The sequence below is a fragment of the Salmo salar genome, chromosome 19 (genome assembly GCF_965601325.2).
Source record: "Salmo salar chromosome 19, fSalSal1, whole genome shotgun sequence".
Lineage (NCBI taxonomy): Eukaryota > Metazoa > Chordata > Actinopteri > Salmoniformes > Salmonidae > Salmo > Salmo salar.
In genome coordinates this window covers 14,891,323-14,907,611 of record NC_138309.1, presented here as the reverse complement: position 1 = coordinate 14,907,611, position 16,289 = coordinate 14,891,323, and the positions used below count along the sequence as shown (strand labels likewise).

The following is a 16,289-nucleotide window of genomic DNA, read 5'->3' as shown; positions in this document are numbered from 1 at the left end:
ATCAAACAAATTCATTTTTTGGGCTGTCAACACAGGTTCATGTACAGCTGTTTGCACACAGTCAACAGTCTTGGCTGGACTCTGGAACATGCATATAACATGCCAGACATAAAATCCCTGCTACTGCAAAAATAATACGGATCATTTATTCAACTTTTATAGCGCTTTTCAAAGAATAGCAAAGTGCTTTAAAACACAAAAAAAGACTTGAAGAACAACATCACAACATCATGAGATGGACAGTCATTATAAAGTTCATGTCTTGAGTGGTCATCTGAGGAAAAAATGAAAACATTTGTAATAAATAAATAAAGAGCATCATGTCCAGGGGGTGTACTTGTCCATCAAGCTGCCTCACGCTACAGAAACAGACTAGTCTTACTTTACTGCAATTAAGAATGCACTAAGCACACGCCTGATATGCAGTACATACTGGGTCACAGCATCAGCAGAAACATGGAGTGCATGGTGCAAACTGAAGTGCAGACCCATCACTCTACTGCATGGTGATTGCAACCCTGTGAGCTGACAGTAACAGTTAGGCTTCTGAGATGCTAGCTAACGTGTGAAGCTAACATGTGCTCCGTGTGGGACTGCTCATGCCCTAGACGGGAGGCTCAGCACCACAGGTATTTGTTAGGCAGCAGGCTGGCTGGAAAAGGCGATGAGACCCACTACTGGGCCGACACAGGGAGGGAGAGCTCCACAGTCCCCTAGAACTAGCCCAATGTTACCTCTTTGTGGTGTCTCTCCTGGTATCTCCACCCCCACACAGCCTCCCAATCCACACAGTCGCCTCCTCCTCTTTCTCCTCCTCCTCCACCTCCTCCTCTCTGCTGGTGCCAATGCCAAACAAGGGGTGGGAGTGAGAGAGGTGTTGCTGGCTAGGCTACCCCTGAGCTGCTGCACAGTTGGGGAGGGGGGTTTTAAATAGTGGTTTGGCCGTCTACACGGCACGGCAGAGTCTGGTTGAGCTTGGCAGGCCTGCAGGGGTAATGAAGCCTTGGACCAGCCTGACCTACCCCCTCTCTACTGGGGGCCTGCCTGGCAACACTCTGGCTCAGGTGAGGTGGTGATGGGCTGATATTGGGGGTGGTGGAAGGGTGCTGGCTGGGGAGGGGGGTGGTCCTGACTACTCTGATGTTCAATTACTTTATTGAGGGAAAGTTGATTGTTGAAGTATTTTCGTAGATATTTAATCCAATGGCAGGTAGTCTAGCGGTTAAGTGCATTGGGCCAGTAACCGAAAGGTTGCTGGTTTGAATCCCCGAGCCATCTAGGTGAAAAATCTGATGATGTGACCTTGAGCAGGGAGCTTAACCCTAATCGCTCTGGATAAGAGCATCTGCTAAATGACTCAAATGTAAAATGATGATAGTGCACCTTGCTGCCCTTTTGATTGTTGGCACTGATAGAGAAACCACAATATGCCTCTAAAAGGCACAAAATACAGCTATTTGAATTGTAGATTGTCAAAGTTACCCAGAGTAAGACTACCTTTACTTGACACATTTATTAGTCGTATGTACAGGATACACATGGTATACAGCGTCCAATGAAATGCTTACTTGCAGGTTCCTTCTCGACAATGCAACAACAATAATAAACAATCAAATATAAGAACATAAACATAAGGTAAATTACTTAGTAGAACAGAATACATTTTTTAGCATAATTATAATACAAGAAGGCACAATTTATTGTCCAATATTTACACGTGTTTTGGAGAAGGGGTGATTCTGGGGCAAGTGTTTCATTTAGCAATCACAATAAGAGTCTGAGCAGCAGTTGTGATGGGCGTGTGTGGATGAGTGTACGTCTGTGTGGGTGTGAGCTTGAGTGAGTGCATTTGTGCTAAGGTGCAGGTGGTCAGTCCAGTTCAAGTGTTCAGCAGTCTGATGGCTTGTAGATTGAAACTGTCTCTGAGCCTGTTGGTATCAGACCTCACGCTCCGATACCGTCTGACCAACAATAAGGGAGTGAACAGCTCGTGGATGGTATTTATGTGGTCCTTGATGATGCTGCAGACCTTCCTCAGGCACCGTTTCCACTAGATGTAAATGTCCTGACATTGTTGTCAATTAAAGGTAGGATCAGATTTAAATACAGATTAGGTATCCACTCACTAGCCTTTAAATCCCTCTCCCAACGTGTTCAGTACATCAATTACACCCACTGTTTATTCTGTTTGAACCTGATGTGAGTCCAGGTGTGGGCTGTGGAATCCAAACCATAATGTGGCTGCATCCAAAATGGGACCTAATCCGTAATCCTGGTCAAAAGTAGTGCACTATATATAGAATTGGGTGCCATTTGGGACACAGCCTGTGGTAAATGTTATGAGAAGTGAAGGGGGAGTCAGCCTGTCCTCCAGACCATTAGCCAGACCGTCCTCCCCAACCAGAGTATAGATGTACAGTTATTGCCACGGCTGTCTGCTTCCTCTTTGGGATCTTTCATTAGGCCGCCCTCATATTCGGCCCCTGAGACAGAGGCCAAATCATGTCTCTGAGCCGCTTGTGTGTTTGTTATTAGGGACCTCTGGTGGGCGGGCAGGCTGGCTGTCTGGCTGGCTGGCTGACTGTCTTTCTGACTGTTGGTGGGGTTGACAGTGAGAGAAGGAGAGAAACCATGCTGTTTACACCACGCTAGGAGAGGCAATGTCCGGACATGTTGGTCTGACCAAATATCAGCTACCATGTCTCAATGTTCAGTGCCTTCATTGTCACCCACAATGAAATCGGGGAGGGAACTGTGGATCTGTCTCCGTTCGTTCGTTCGTACATTAGTTTACCAATATCTCAGACAGCACTGGGCCGATTTTGACGAAATAGGCGGAAGCTATAGTAATTAACAGAAATTTGGACATTTGGAAACCAAGCTTACTCGTCTGTATTTTGTGGAACTTGTGTGGTATAATGCGGCCAAATCAGAATGAATTGGGACAAAATTGGTTTGCATATTGATAAATGTTAACGAACATGCAACACAAGTCAACAAGTCCTTTGCAGGAACTTTTTAATTGCCACTTTGGGGTTTTGGAGATGAGTTTCACCCACACAGTTTTTACATGGGAGGTGATTTTCCGACCTCTAAAACTGTGATCTGTACCGACACACAAGGCAACAGACTCCTCTCCACTCACAGCGTCATTTAGGAAGGCAGAATTGATGCACATACAATACAGCTTATTCATTCCTCCTGCTACACTGCTCTCTTGATTAACAGTTTAAAGAAACAGAACAAAATACAACACACAAACAAATCAAACTGATGACAAGTTATTGTGTTTGTTTGTTTACCTGTTAGGGGGAGGAACACACTGGCATCCAATTAAGGGTTGTTGTGTGATTGTTTTAAGACGTGGCTGGCGCTCGCTGCTTGGCAGTTTGGGTGAAAGACTACGGCACCCAACGTACCCAATCTCTCTCTCTCTCCCTCTCTCTCTCTCTTTGCTGTGGTTGGTGTGGTGGGCCTTCATCTCTGGTTGTGGTTTCCCCAGCCCCTTCCTTCCACTCTGTGGTTTATAGTCATGGACCTTAGAGGCTAAAATACATTTTAATGTTCTGTTATAGCAGGGGGAAAAGAAGAAGAAGAAGAAGAAGAAGAGGAGGTAGGGAAAAAACAAGAACAGAATAACTGTTGGATTAGAACCTATCTGGTATTACTGTGCCTGGTTTAAATTAATGAGGGCTGAACACACAGATATATACATTTAGGTGTTCACGTTTAATTATGGCACATTGTAAGCAGTAGTTTAGTGAGGATGAATCACCCAGTTTTCATGCTGCCGGGGTTGTTGTTGCTTTTCTTTTCTTTCTTTAGACTTGTGGCCTGATCTCTTTTCTTAATGGCAGCGTGTATTTGAGGGAGCAATAAGCCTTAATGTTGTTAGCAGATACAGTAGAGAGGCCTAGCTCACAGAGGGTTGGAGGGCTTCTCCTTTGGAGTGTGGCCTGGCAGCACAATATGCATAAGGGAGTGCTTTCCAGTGTTATGACCTTGAAGTCTTTTCATGTGGATGGCCTTGTGTGGACGGACGAAAGAACAGGCAGACTGCCTTGAGATTCCTTTTGAAACTTAAGGGCACGATAGGGTAGCGGTGTATAATTCCTGTAAAAGTCAGACTGCACATACATCTAATGATTTGGACATAGGCTGTCCTTATGTGAAATGTCCTGGTGTGTCACGACGTATGGATGTTTAGAGGTGGTTCAAATTGAATGTGTGGTATTTCATGTACAATTAAAACCTTTGCTACTTTTTAATGTTATGCACACAATGTGGGCATATGATATTTATCGAGCTTAGAGATGATCTCATTACCATATGAAATTGAAGAAGAGAGAGAAAAAAATCTAATTAAAAACAAACTGCATTAATTTGAATAAATGGTTCAATGAAAAGCGGAAAAACATGTCACGCACACCTGTTTTTCCCGAGGATCTACTAATAAAAGTTGCAATGTGTTGCCTACTAACCATCTGTACTTTGGTTTACTTCGCTCACCGGTTTGGAGGTGATATTTGGAGAACAGCTGTGGATGAGAAGACAGAGAAAGACAGCAATACAATCTGTGATCTCTGTTTTGTTATGGTCTCTCAGAGCACAGAAACACATTGCTAGCACATTAAATATTAAGTATGTTTGAAACTGAGTCAGTGCAGGTGTAGTTTTTAAATCAATTTACTAATTTTAGCAACGACAGAACTAGTGGCAACACAAGTTAATTTTTATTTGCTTGCATGAATAAATGGAGTTACAATAGCTTGATATGCCAAGGAGACTAATCCTGAGCCTAACTTTCAGAGGAAGCACACCTGCTAGTATTCACAGATAGCTTCTCAGTAAAGTCTCTTATCTAATAGTCGTGCTGGATAATGCAGGAGGAGCTCCAGTAGAATTGCTTGTCTCATGATAACTTTTCTGATATATTTCAAAAATCTGCTTGTTAAAGGAGGCAAGTTGAAACTGAGACAGAAAAAAAGTGACATTTCAAAACCTGAATCAATGTTGATACTTTGAACAGCTTGGTCTTAGCTCATTTCCTCTGGTCAATTTGGAGATGTGCGGTTGAAATGAATTAGTGGCACCCTAGGTATGGGATTGGCTTTCCACACGGCCTCAGTGGCATGTTGTGTTGGAGCTTGCTTTGCCTGTCTGGCATCACTGCAATTTCCATACACACACACACACACACACACACACACACACACACACACACACACACACACACACACACACACACACACGGCAGACAAACAGCCTGCCAGCCTGAGCTTAATCCCCTCCTATGTTGGGGCCATAAGTATGTGGGATTCTGCCTTCAAACCGTCATGAATATGGTAATCTAGAGGAATCACAACAAGCAGTTACTTCTCCACTTAAACACTTGCCAAGAGATCGCAAGGGGCCTGTGGTGGACGTCTTTCTACAAGCACACACAAACATATGTACACGTACACACACAATTGGGTAGGGCTATGGAGATGTATGGATAAAGACAGAGTGATCTCTCTCCCTTTCTCTCTCTAGCTATCGCGCGCTCTCTCTCTCTCTAGATATCTCTCTTTCTCTGTCTTTTTCTCTCTCTCTGTGTTTCTCCCCCTCTGTCTCTCTCTCTCTGTTTCCTCCCCCCTCTCTGTATCTCTCTATCTCAGTTGCACTCACACAAACTGTCCTTGTTAAGGATCAAAGACTCCTCTGGCTCAAGTAACATCTGAATATCAAAAGTGTACCTTTGGTCTTTGCTATAGGCAGGCACAGATTAAAGGGGACATGTGCTTAATAATAATAATAATTTATTCAACTTTTATAGCGCAATTCATTACATAAAGAAATCTCAAAGCGCTGTAAAGCAACAACAAAAAACAAGCCATTTAAAAAGAACATCAATAATCATCATGAGTAGATTGACGGTCAAGAGACTGAAGGTTGAGAAAGTTCATGGCTTGATTTATATTTTGTGTTTATTATGGATCCTCATTAGTTCCTTCCAAGGCAGCAGCTACACTTCCTGGGGTCCAGCAAAATTAAAGCATTTATATAACATTTTTAAAACATTACAATACATTTCATAACAGATTTCACAACACATTAAGTGATCAATGAGGTCACTGTAGTAGTAAGGGCCCCTAACTGTTGTCCGTTTTAATTAGAATGGAAAATATTGATTCATCAGGCAATTTTTATTTTAAAAAATTGTCTGTGCATGGTTTTTGGAAGATCAAGACTACTGTTTGTGTGAAAGTCCCAATTATCTATGAAATACAACATTGATGCTTGAAAATGAGACATGACTTGATGTTTGTAATGTGATATTAGTTATATCAGACAAACATGAATGACCATACTGTTCACAGAGAACTATGACTCCAAGTCCCACATCTATACAGCAGAAAGGCTGTACAAGGGCTGTAGCTGAATTTGGATGAAATTGTACACCCTTGGAAACTCATTTTCAAAGATTTTCTCAAAAAACAATCATAAATTTGTATTTTTTTCTTAGAGAATGTTATTGTGTTTCGGCTGTTATTCTTCTCTGAAACAAAATTGCCCATTTCAGACAAGCCTTTAAGTGCTTTAGGTAATGTTCTCCTGTAGCTGCATCACCTCCATCCTGCCAACACGTTGTTTTCAAGGGGAATAGCTCGCAGACAAGCAGCAACCATTTTGAGTGAGCAAGCAATTCCTGTTCATTGACACGGTAATGTCTTAAGCCAGGAAGGCGAATGAATATTTTTGCAAATATATTGCATGATTTTACAGTAGAGGGCCTACAGGAGATGCAAACGGGAGTAAACCCACAACAATAATCTCCCTGAAAACCACCCTCCATGACCGCCATCAGCTTGTATTTCACTTTTAAAAGCCAAACAATTTTTCAATATCACATCCGATGCACTGCACAGCAGATGGGGAAAGAGATGTAATTTCAAACGGGAACTGAAGCAAATGTGGTTTTATTGTACTTTTTAGTTTTTGACTATTTTTTTCTTGTTTTGGGGGAAAGTGGGTCATTCACTTGTAATCCTGTACACTTGCTGTGGTGTACAGGAGGAGAAGAAAAAAATCTAAACGCTGTACAACACTCAATAAGCCCAGGGGACACCTCCAGCTTGATACAGTTAATGTGTAAATGTTGGCCGAACGGATCTCATTAATTTCCCAGGATGAAAAACAGTGGCCACTACTCCAAAGCAAACAGTGTTCCTTTAATGCGGTCAGTCTGTGGGTCTTTGAGCTCCCATCCTCATCTCATCCTCATCTCATTCCTGTCTCATCCCTGTCTCGCTGTCTGTTTGTTCTCATCTGATGCTTCTAATGAGGCACATCAGTGATGCTTCAGTACTCTGTACTGGAGGTGCAGCTTAAAGACTCATCAGCACTAAGTAGACATACAACCTCTCTCTTAGGTAAAGAAACCTGTCAACATATGGTTGAAGAGGACACAAGACAATATTACCAAGAGATACAAAAGATTGATACAAGTGAAATGGCATTGGTAGACAATAGATGCATAAGACGTCATTGGTAAAACATTTAAATAAATTCACTCCTACAAATTGTAATTTATTACTTTGTTATTGCTAAGATAATTGGAGAGTTATGAATAAGTAAAATGCTCACATAGAACCATATTAAACTATCAAAAACCATCAATAACATGGTCACATCTATCTTTAAACACTTTTGATTAAAACCAAAATTACTTTTCTAAATGAAAAAAGGTGGTCAGTCATATTTTACCGGAGGAATAAACTAAAATTGATTTACTACAACGAGTTTCACACAAAAAAGCTATCCTGGAAAGCCAATCATTTTTCTGAATTTCACTACCTCCAATATTAAGTTACAACTGAAGCTGTTAGAATTTAACAACTAACCTTCAGCCTTCTATCAATCCTACTTTAAGAGTTTACCCAGCTTTGGACCCTATCTGCTTGAGAAGAAAAAGGTTTTGGCCGACTACAAGAAGGCAGTGAGAGACTACGTTGAGAAGACCACAGTAGTGGAGGCCAATGGCACCAGAACGTACACCCCCAAGAGACCAGTCCCAGCTGTCAAGGTAAGAGAGAGGAGAACACACCTTAGTTCTCCCATAAAACTTTGAAATATGTTTTTGAGGTACTGTAGAATGCATGCCCAATATATTGCTTCATTCTTAGTAGTATGCTAGTGTAGATATTGGAACAGATGCCTAGATTTAGCCATAATGTTTACAAGGCATGTAAGATACAGTACATGACTGAGACCGGGTCATTAGATCAATGTGTGTTGCCATAGAGATCCTATATATATCTATAATATGTTCTGTATGTAATTATTTTGTGTTGCCTTGTTCCCAGGATGTTATAGCCAGGGCTCTGAAGCACATCGGTGCATACGGGGAGCTGAACAACACAGAGCAGGTCGAGGCTGTTATAGATCAGGAAATGTGTATCAACTGTGGCAAGTGCTACATGACCTGCAATGACTCTGGGTACCAGGTACATACTGCACTGTACATCCCCTCCATTTGTTTGAAGCACACGCTCACTCAGAGACACACGTACTCGGGAACAAGTCTAATCAAAGCCTGTTTAAGGACCAGACTGGCCCTTACTATCTCCTGAAAAAGAGATGCCTTGTGACAAGGCCTAGTTTTCATTATAGTCACAGTGACGCACATTAGTCTCTCGCTCTCTCGCTCTCTGTGAAAGTACCTCTGTCGGAGGAAGGAACACTATGACAGTTTTATTAAAGAATGAATCTCCTCTTCTTCCCTGGTAAATAAATGTCCCCATTATCTATCAGCAGAAGTATTGATGAAGTAGCGCGGACTGTTCTATTAGAGCTCATTGTCTGTGAGTGGATCTCTGAGAGGGATTATATGTTATTAATGGTGTCTAATGAAGACCGGCATTCATCAGGATAATGTGTCTCCATCAAATAGGTGGCTCCACACAGACAGACACTTTTTATATATATACAGTACCAGTCAAAAGTTTGACACATCCTACTCATTCCAGGGTTTTTCTTTATTTTTACTGTTTTCTACATTGTAGAATAATAGTACAGACATCAAAACTATGAAATAACACACATGGAATCATGTGTTAAACAAATCAAAATATATTTTATATTTGAGATTCTTCAAAGTAGCCACCCTTTGTCTTGACATCTTTGCACACTCTTGGCATTCTCTCAACCACTTTCATGAGAAATGCATTTTAATTAACAGGTGTGCCTTGTTAATTTGTGGAATTTCTTTCCTTCTAAATGCGTTTGAGCCAATCAGTTGTGTTGTGACAAGGTAGGGTTGGTATACAGAAGATAGCTCTATTTGGTAAAAGACCATATTATTGCAAGAACAGCTCAAATAAGCAAAGAGAAACAACAGTCCATCCTTACTTTAAGACATGAAGGTCAGTCAATCTGGAGAATTTCAAGACCTTTGAAAGTTTCTTCAAGTGCAGTTGCAAAAACCATCTAGCGCTATGATGAAACTGTCTCTCATGAGGACCGCCACAGGAAAGGAAGACCCAGAGTTGCCTCTGCTGCAGAGGATAAGTTCATTAGAGTTACCAGCCAGAAATTGCAGCCCAAATAAATGCTTCACAGAGTTCAAGTAACAGACACATCTCAACATCAACTGTTCAGAGGAGACTGTGTGTGTCAGGCCTTTATGGTCGAATTTCTGCAAAGAAACAACTACTAAAGGACACCAATAAGAAGAAGAGACTTGCTTGGGCCAAGAAACACGAGCAATGACATTAGACCGGTGGAAATCTGTCCTTTGGTCTGATGAGTCTGTGTGGCATGTGTGGTTCCCACCGTGAAGCATGGAGGAGGAGGTGTTATGGTGTGGCGTGCTTTGCTGGTGACACTGTCAGTGATTTATTTTGAATTCAAGACACTCTTAACCAGCATGGCTACCACAGCATTCTGCAGCAATGCGCCATCCATTCTGGTTTGCGCTTAGTGGGACTATCATTTGTTTTTCAACAGGACAACCAAGACGGAGAGTGATAGAGTGCTGCATCAAATGACCTGGCATCCACAATCACCCGACCTCAACCCAATTGAGATGGTTTGGGATGAGTTGGACCGCAGAGTGAAGGAAGGCCAGCCAACAAAAGCTCAGCATAATATGGGAACTCCTTCAAGACTGTTGGAAAAATTTTCCAGGTGGAGCTGGTTGAGATAATTTCAAGAGTGTGCAAAGCTGTCATCAACGCAAAGGATGGCTACTTTGAAGAATCTAAAATACAAAATATATTTTGATTTGTTTAACACTTTTTTGCTTACTACATGATTCCATGTGTGTTATTACATAGTTTTGATGTCCTCGCTACATTTACATGTACGTCATTTAGCAGACGCTGTTATCCAGAGCGATGTAGAAAACAGTGAAAATAAAGAAAAACGGTTGTTTGAGTAGGTGTGTCCAAAATTTTGACTGGTACTGTATATATATATATATATATATATATATATATATATATATATTTATTTTTTTTCATTAATATTGCATACAGGGTTAGATGTAGATGTCCCTTGAATGATTTTCACAACAATATGTTGAAGACATCTGTTGTAAATATGTATGTATTTTATGATTGCGCATGAACGATAAACATAAAGGGGTAAATTATGTATCAGCATGATGAATTGGCGGCAATATGCAACACCATGCAGTTTCTATGAGGGCAATTTATACATTTTCAGAGCAAGATGATTTAAATAGAACTCAATATTATTACAAATCCCCACTGTGTAACATAGCTACCTGTGATAACAGAATACACAATATGCCTTGTTTGATGTAACAGTGCAGAACACATTGGTCTACTAGCTACATAACATGGATTCATTGCGGGGCTTCCTGTGCTAGCCTAGCACGCTAAAACCATGTCTATGATGGTCCATGGCAGCCATTCCAAACCTTATAGCCTTTGCTCTCTCTCTCTCCCCTCTCTCACGCTCTCTCTCTTTCCTCTCTCTCTCTATCTCTCTCTCTCTCTCTCTCTGCAGGCTATTTCGTTTGACCCTGAGACCCATTTCCCTATAGTTAACGACAGCTGCACCGGCTGCACTCTCTGTCTCAGTGTCTGCCCTATCATCGAGTGCATCAAAATGGTTACCAGGACAACACCGTATGTGCCCAAGAGAGGCCTGCCTCAAGCCGTCATGCCCGTATGCTGAAACTAAAGGATGGAGAGAAAGAAAGAAGAAACAAAAACGTCCACCAATGTCTGTTTGACAACATCGATTCCTCTGCTTTGTAATTGTGCTGTGAAAAATTACCTTGATTATATGAAAATAATTATTAGTGTGGAGAAATAATTGCCTTATATATTCCCAAGCCAATTATCTACAAATAATCATCCGGATGGCAAAACGTTGCATTATTTCTAAACAATGGTGGTGTGGTGATGTGTTGTTGTTTTGTCGTTGAGTTTTTTTTTCTCTTCCCCGTTGTGTCAAGGCTGTGATAATGAGAGTGAAGGTGGAAGAGAAAGGAGGGAGGGAGGAAGAGAAAGGAGGGAGGGAGGGAGGAAGAGAAAGGAGGGAGGGAGGAAGAGAAAGGAGGGAGGGAGGAAGAGAAAGGGGAAGGCAGAAAATAATGGATGTGTATGCGTCTGGGCTCTATCTGACAAACCGACGCACCAATGCTACATTTCCTAACAAGCATGCGTGGATTGCAGTCGAACCACAAGCCCAGAGCTATGAAATTAGACATGTTATATGTTGGGAGGGATAATCAGAAGGACAAGAAGTGGTAATGAACAAAGATGAATAGGTGATCGTGACAGCCTGAGGTATTCCGCCTGTGACTGTCCAGACAATCTCCTCTCTCTCACACCACATCAGAACTGGAGGTCATTGTTTCATTTTTATCAAGCACTGCATCTGTTTAGTTTGGTTCCTCCAAGTGTTAGCTACAAGCTAGCTTTACTTTTAGTTTAACTTGCCTTACACCAAAGCTTAGAATGTATTCTACTATTGCTACTAATACTATTTGCATCTGTCTGTGGTTATGTGGATTACACATTGATTGTGTTTACTGTTTTTTGTGTGTTTTTTGACCATTTCTCTTGATTTGGGTGTGTAATTGTGAAATCAAGGATCTTTGTTGTATTACGGGCCAGGGGTTGTTGTAACTAAAAGGTCAGATCTTCCTGTGGCTGTTTCCAGTTCAGTAGATATGAAGAATAGCTGTGATTCACTGGGAGCTCACTAAAGGTCAGCTGTGACTAGTCTCATCTCAATAAGTACCTGCTACTCACCCATGGTTAATGTATACCCACACTACCATTCAAAAGTTTGGGGTCACTTAGAAATGTCCTTGTTTTTGAAAGAAAAGCTAATTTTTGGTCCATTAAAATAACATAAAATTGGTCAGAAATACAATGTAAACATTGGTAATGTTGTAAATGGCTGAAAACGGCAGATCTTTTTTGAATGGAATATCTACATAGGCGTACAGAGGCCCATTATCAGCAACCATCACTCCTGTTTTCCAATGGCACGTTGTGTTAGCTAGTTTATCATTTTAAAAGGCTAATTGATCATTAGAAAACCCTTTTGCAATGATGTTAGCACAGCTGAAAACTGTTGTTCTGATTAAAGAAGCAATAAAACTGGCCTTCATTAGACTAGTTGAGTATCTGGAGCATCAGCATTTGTGGGTTCGATTAGAGGCTCAAAATGGCCAGAAACAAAGAACCTTCTTCTGAAACTCGTCAGTCTATTCTTGTTCTGAGAAATGAAGGCTATTCCAAGAAATTGCCAAGAAACTGAAGATCTAGTGCAACGCTGTGTACTACTTCCTTCACAGAACAGCGCAAACTGTCTCTAACCAGAATTGAAAGAGGAGTGGGAGGACCCAGTGCAAACCTGAGCAAGAGGACAAGTACATTAGAGTGTCTAGTTTGAGAGACAGGCGCCTCACAAGTCCTCAACTGGCAGCTTCATTAAATAGTACCCGCAAAACACCAGTCTCGACGTCAACAGTGAAGAGGCGACTCCGGAATGCTGTCCTTCTAGGCAGAGTTCCTCTGTCCAGTGTCTGTGTCATTTTGCCCATCTTAATCTTTTCTTTTTACTGGCCAGTCTGAGATATGGCTTTTTCTTTGCAAATCTGCCTAGAAGGCCAGCATGTTTTCAAACATTTTTAAAACTTGCATGCCATTTAAAACATCTACAGTATATTTACATGCAGTGACCTATTATTAAAAAATGTTTTTAAAAAAATTAAATAATACATACTAATACATACAGGAATACCTACCCAATACTTACCTGAATACTTACCTGAGATCCAAACCGCCGTGTAACCGGTGTGTCGCTGCTCTGGAGAAGAGCTGTGCGTAATATTCTTTGTCCGCTCCTGTTGGACGCTGGAAACAAACACAAGCAACATCCACAACAACTCAACCACCTACTCCTGAAGAGCGAGTTTCTATACCCTATTTTTTTCTAATATAGAAATAAATCCCTCCTCAAACCCTTACCCTAAACCGGGTCCATATCCTGTTTCCAATCCTACCCCTTAAACTGGGTTCGTATCCCTTACCCAATCCTACCCCCTAAACCGGGTTCGTTTCCCCTACCCAATCCTACCCCCTAAACCGGGTTCGTTTCCCCTACCCAATACTACCCCCTAAACCAGGTTTGTATCCCCTACCCATCCCTTCCCCCTAAACTGGGTTCGTATCCCTTACCCAATCCTACCCCCTAAACCAGGTTCGTATCGCCTACCCAACCCTACCCCCTAAACTGGGTTCGTATCCCCTACCCAACCCTAACCCGGATTCATATCCCCATCCATACTCCCTATACCGGGTTCGTATCCCCTACCCAACCCTAACCCGGGTTCATATCCCCAACCCTACCCCCTAAACCAGGTTCGTATCGCCTACCCAACCCTACCCCCTAAACCGGGTTCGTATCCCCTACCCAACCCTAACCCGGGTTCATATCCCCAACCCTACCCCGTAAACCGGGTTCGTATCCCCTACCCAACCCTAACCCGGGTTCATATCCCCAACCCTACCCCCTAAACCGGGTTCGTATCCCCAACCCTAACCCGGGTTCATATCCCCAACCCTACCCCCTAAACTGGGTTTGTATCCCCTACCCAACCCCTCCGTCCCTCCCTCCTGATTTTAGTTTGATCTTTTGTCTTTTTTCTTTACATTTAATTATCCAATAAAGCTTGTTTTAATAAAAATCAAGTCGCAGAAGACAAAAGGAGAACTGCAACACCCCTGAGAAGAGGGGTAGAAAAGGGTTACAAGCCCAAGTCTCTTACGTACTACAGTTTAAATAAAAGAGCTCTGTACTATCCGTTCAAACCCTAGTCCTACCTACCTACAGGTTATGGAACATTTGCTATTTTAGTATTTGTCCAGTAGGTTTCCTCAAGGGGGAAAAAAAACACTTCTATGTTAATGCTTAAACAAAAACACTATAGTAAGTGCTACAGTAATGTCCACAAAACACTATAGTCCACAAAACACTACAGTCCACAAAAACACTACAGTCCATTCCCTCTAGCAGTATTAACATTGTCATTAGACTTAAACACCATATTCACACTATTTCTTCAATCTAGCTAAAATCGAAATGTTTGCCGTTATTCAACCAGGCATGTCATTGAGAATTCTCTTTTACAATAACGACCTGTTAAGATCTAGATGAAGTTTCCAACGAGGCCTCTGAGTGGATGGGGCTGGGTGTGGTCATGTAGTTGAACCAATACTTACCTTCTATCTGATAACCACTATCTGTCTGAAAGTTAGAAGCTCCTAAAAGGTTTCATTAGGAATATTTACAGCAGATGATGAGGTCCCTACCTTTGTCTATTGCCATGTCCACTACCACGTCTAGACTTTTGAATGACGGAAACACCTCCTATGGGCCCTGGTCAAAAGTAGTGCACTACATAGTGAATAAGGTGCAATTTGAGATGCACTCCTAGTTAACAGTGGATGGATGTGGTACTAATATCCTCTAGCCTACACAAAATGGAGACTGAGTTTATCAAGCCTAACAGGCAAAACAAGACAGGGTTCACAGCCGGGGTCGGACATCAGCGAGCATCCAGCATCCCCTGAACACTGAACAGAGTTTGGGGGGTTATGGGGTTAGTGTAAACTGTGTAAATGTTTACTTCTGGCATTCAGCGTGCAGCAAGATAATTAGAATGGCATTTAGCACACCGCTGGAGCCGACCGCTGATGTCTAGCCTGGGTCCTCTCCTGCCTTCCTTTCAGCAGTACATCATTAAAAATCAACATGGTATCAATCCTGGGCCTGGGGCGTGAACTCCAGGGCAGCGTGAACCATCATCAGCAAACAGTACTGTGAGTGGAGTGGGTGGTGTGGCATAGTATGCGCTCAGTGAGATGACACACACACACAGTATCGCCTTGGCTGGATGACAAGTTTTCAGCTATAGGCTACTATATGTGAGTGACGTGACAACGGTTAACATCCCCTTCTGACCCCAACACATCCCACAGCAGGTCATCATATCTCCATCTCCAGCTTGTTAAAACAAAATGGATGTCAAATGTTCTGTCCACAAATAAGGGTGAAATCTATCCATGCAATCAAGATCAACATGGTATGCCTAGCTATTAAATGATGATCAATGCAATGTAATATAATGTATGTCTGCCTGCCTATATAATGTACGGTCCGCCCGTTATCCAAGAAAGCAGAAAAAAAGACCTATTAGATTTAAGACGCGATTTCATCTGCACTTGAATTAAATACACAGGAGCCGAGAGGGAGAGCTGTTGGAGCATGGCATGTTATGTAAATTGGACCTGTGGTTATTTTAGCTGAGGTCAAACGTGGCAAGCCGGGGAAGGAGAGAGAAATGGCTGAAACATGGGTTTTAACATAAGACCAACACTATTTAAGTTTTCGCATTAATGCAGGCTGGGATATTGATCCATTTATACTGAATTTGGAATGCAGTCAAGAGTCAGAGGAATCCTCATTAGACCCTACAGTTCCCTATAGCGAGCTGGCTGACAGCCTCAGGAATACTAGAAGCATACTAGTAGCCTAATACTGCCACAGGAATACTAGAAACATACTAGTAATACTGCCTCAGGAATACTAGAAAAACACTAGTAATATTAGTAATACTACCTCAGGAATACTAGAAAACACTAGTAATACTAGTAATACTGCCACAGGAATACTAGAAACATACCAGTAGCCTAATACTGCCACAGGAATAGTAGAAACATACCAATAATACTAGTAATACTGCCTCAGGAATACTA

At 41.9% G+C, this 16,289-nt stretch overlaps 1 protein-coding gene across 4 annotated transcripts in view; it reads left to right on the top strand.

Annotated features, from left to right (window-relative positions):
• The window catches only part of LOC106578501 (dihydropyrimidine dehydrogenase [NADP(+)]), a 211,170-nt gene extending 199,116 nt beyond the window's left edge, over positions 1–12,054 (top strand). For 3 of the 4 annotated variants that reach the window (XM_045702118.2, XM_082965642.1, XM_014157375.3), the window contains 3 exons: positions 7,916–8,068; positions 8,349–8,489; positions 11,017–12,054. In XM_045702118.2, coding sequence (XP_045558074.1) covers positions 7,916–8,068; positions 8,349–8,489; positions 11,017–11,187 — 465 coding nt within the window. In that variant the 3' untranslated portion in view covers positions 11,188–12,054. The remainder of the gene's footprint in view (positions 1–7,915; positions 8,069–8,348; positions 8,490–11,016) is intronic. The other variant, XR_014381606.1, reaches the window with a different exon arrangement.
• The last annotated feature ends 4,235 nt before the right edge of the window (positions 12,055–16,289 follow it).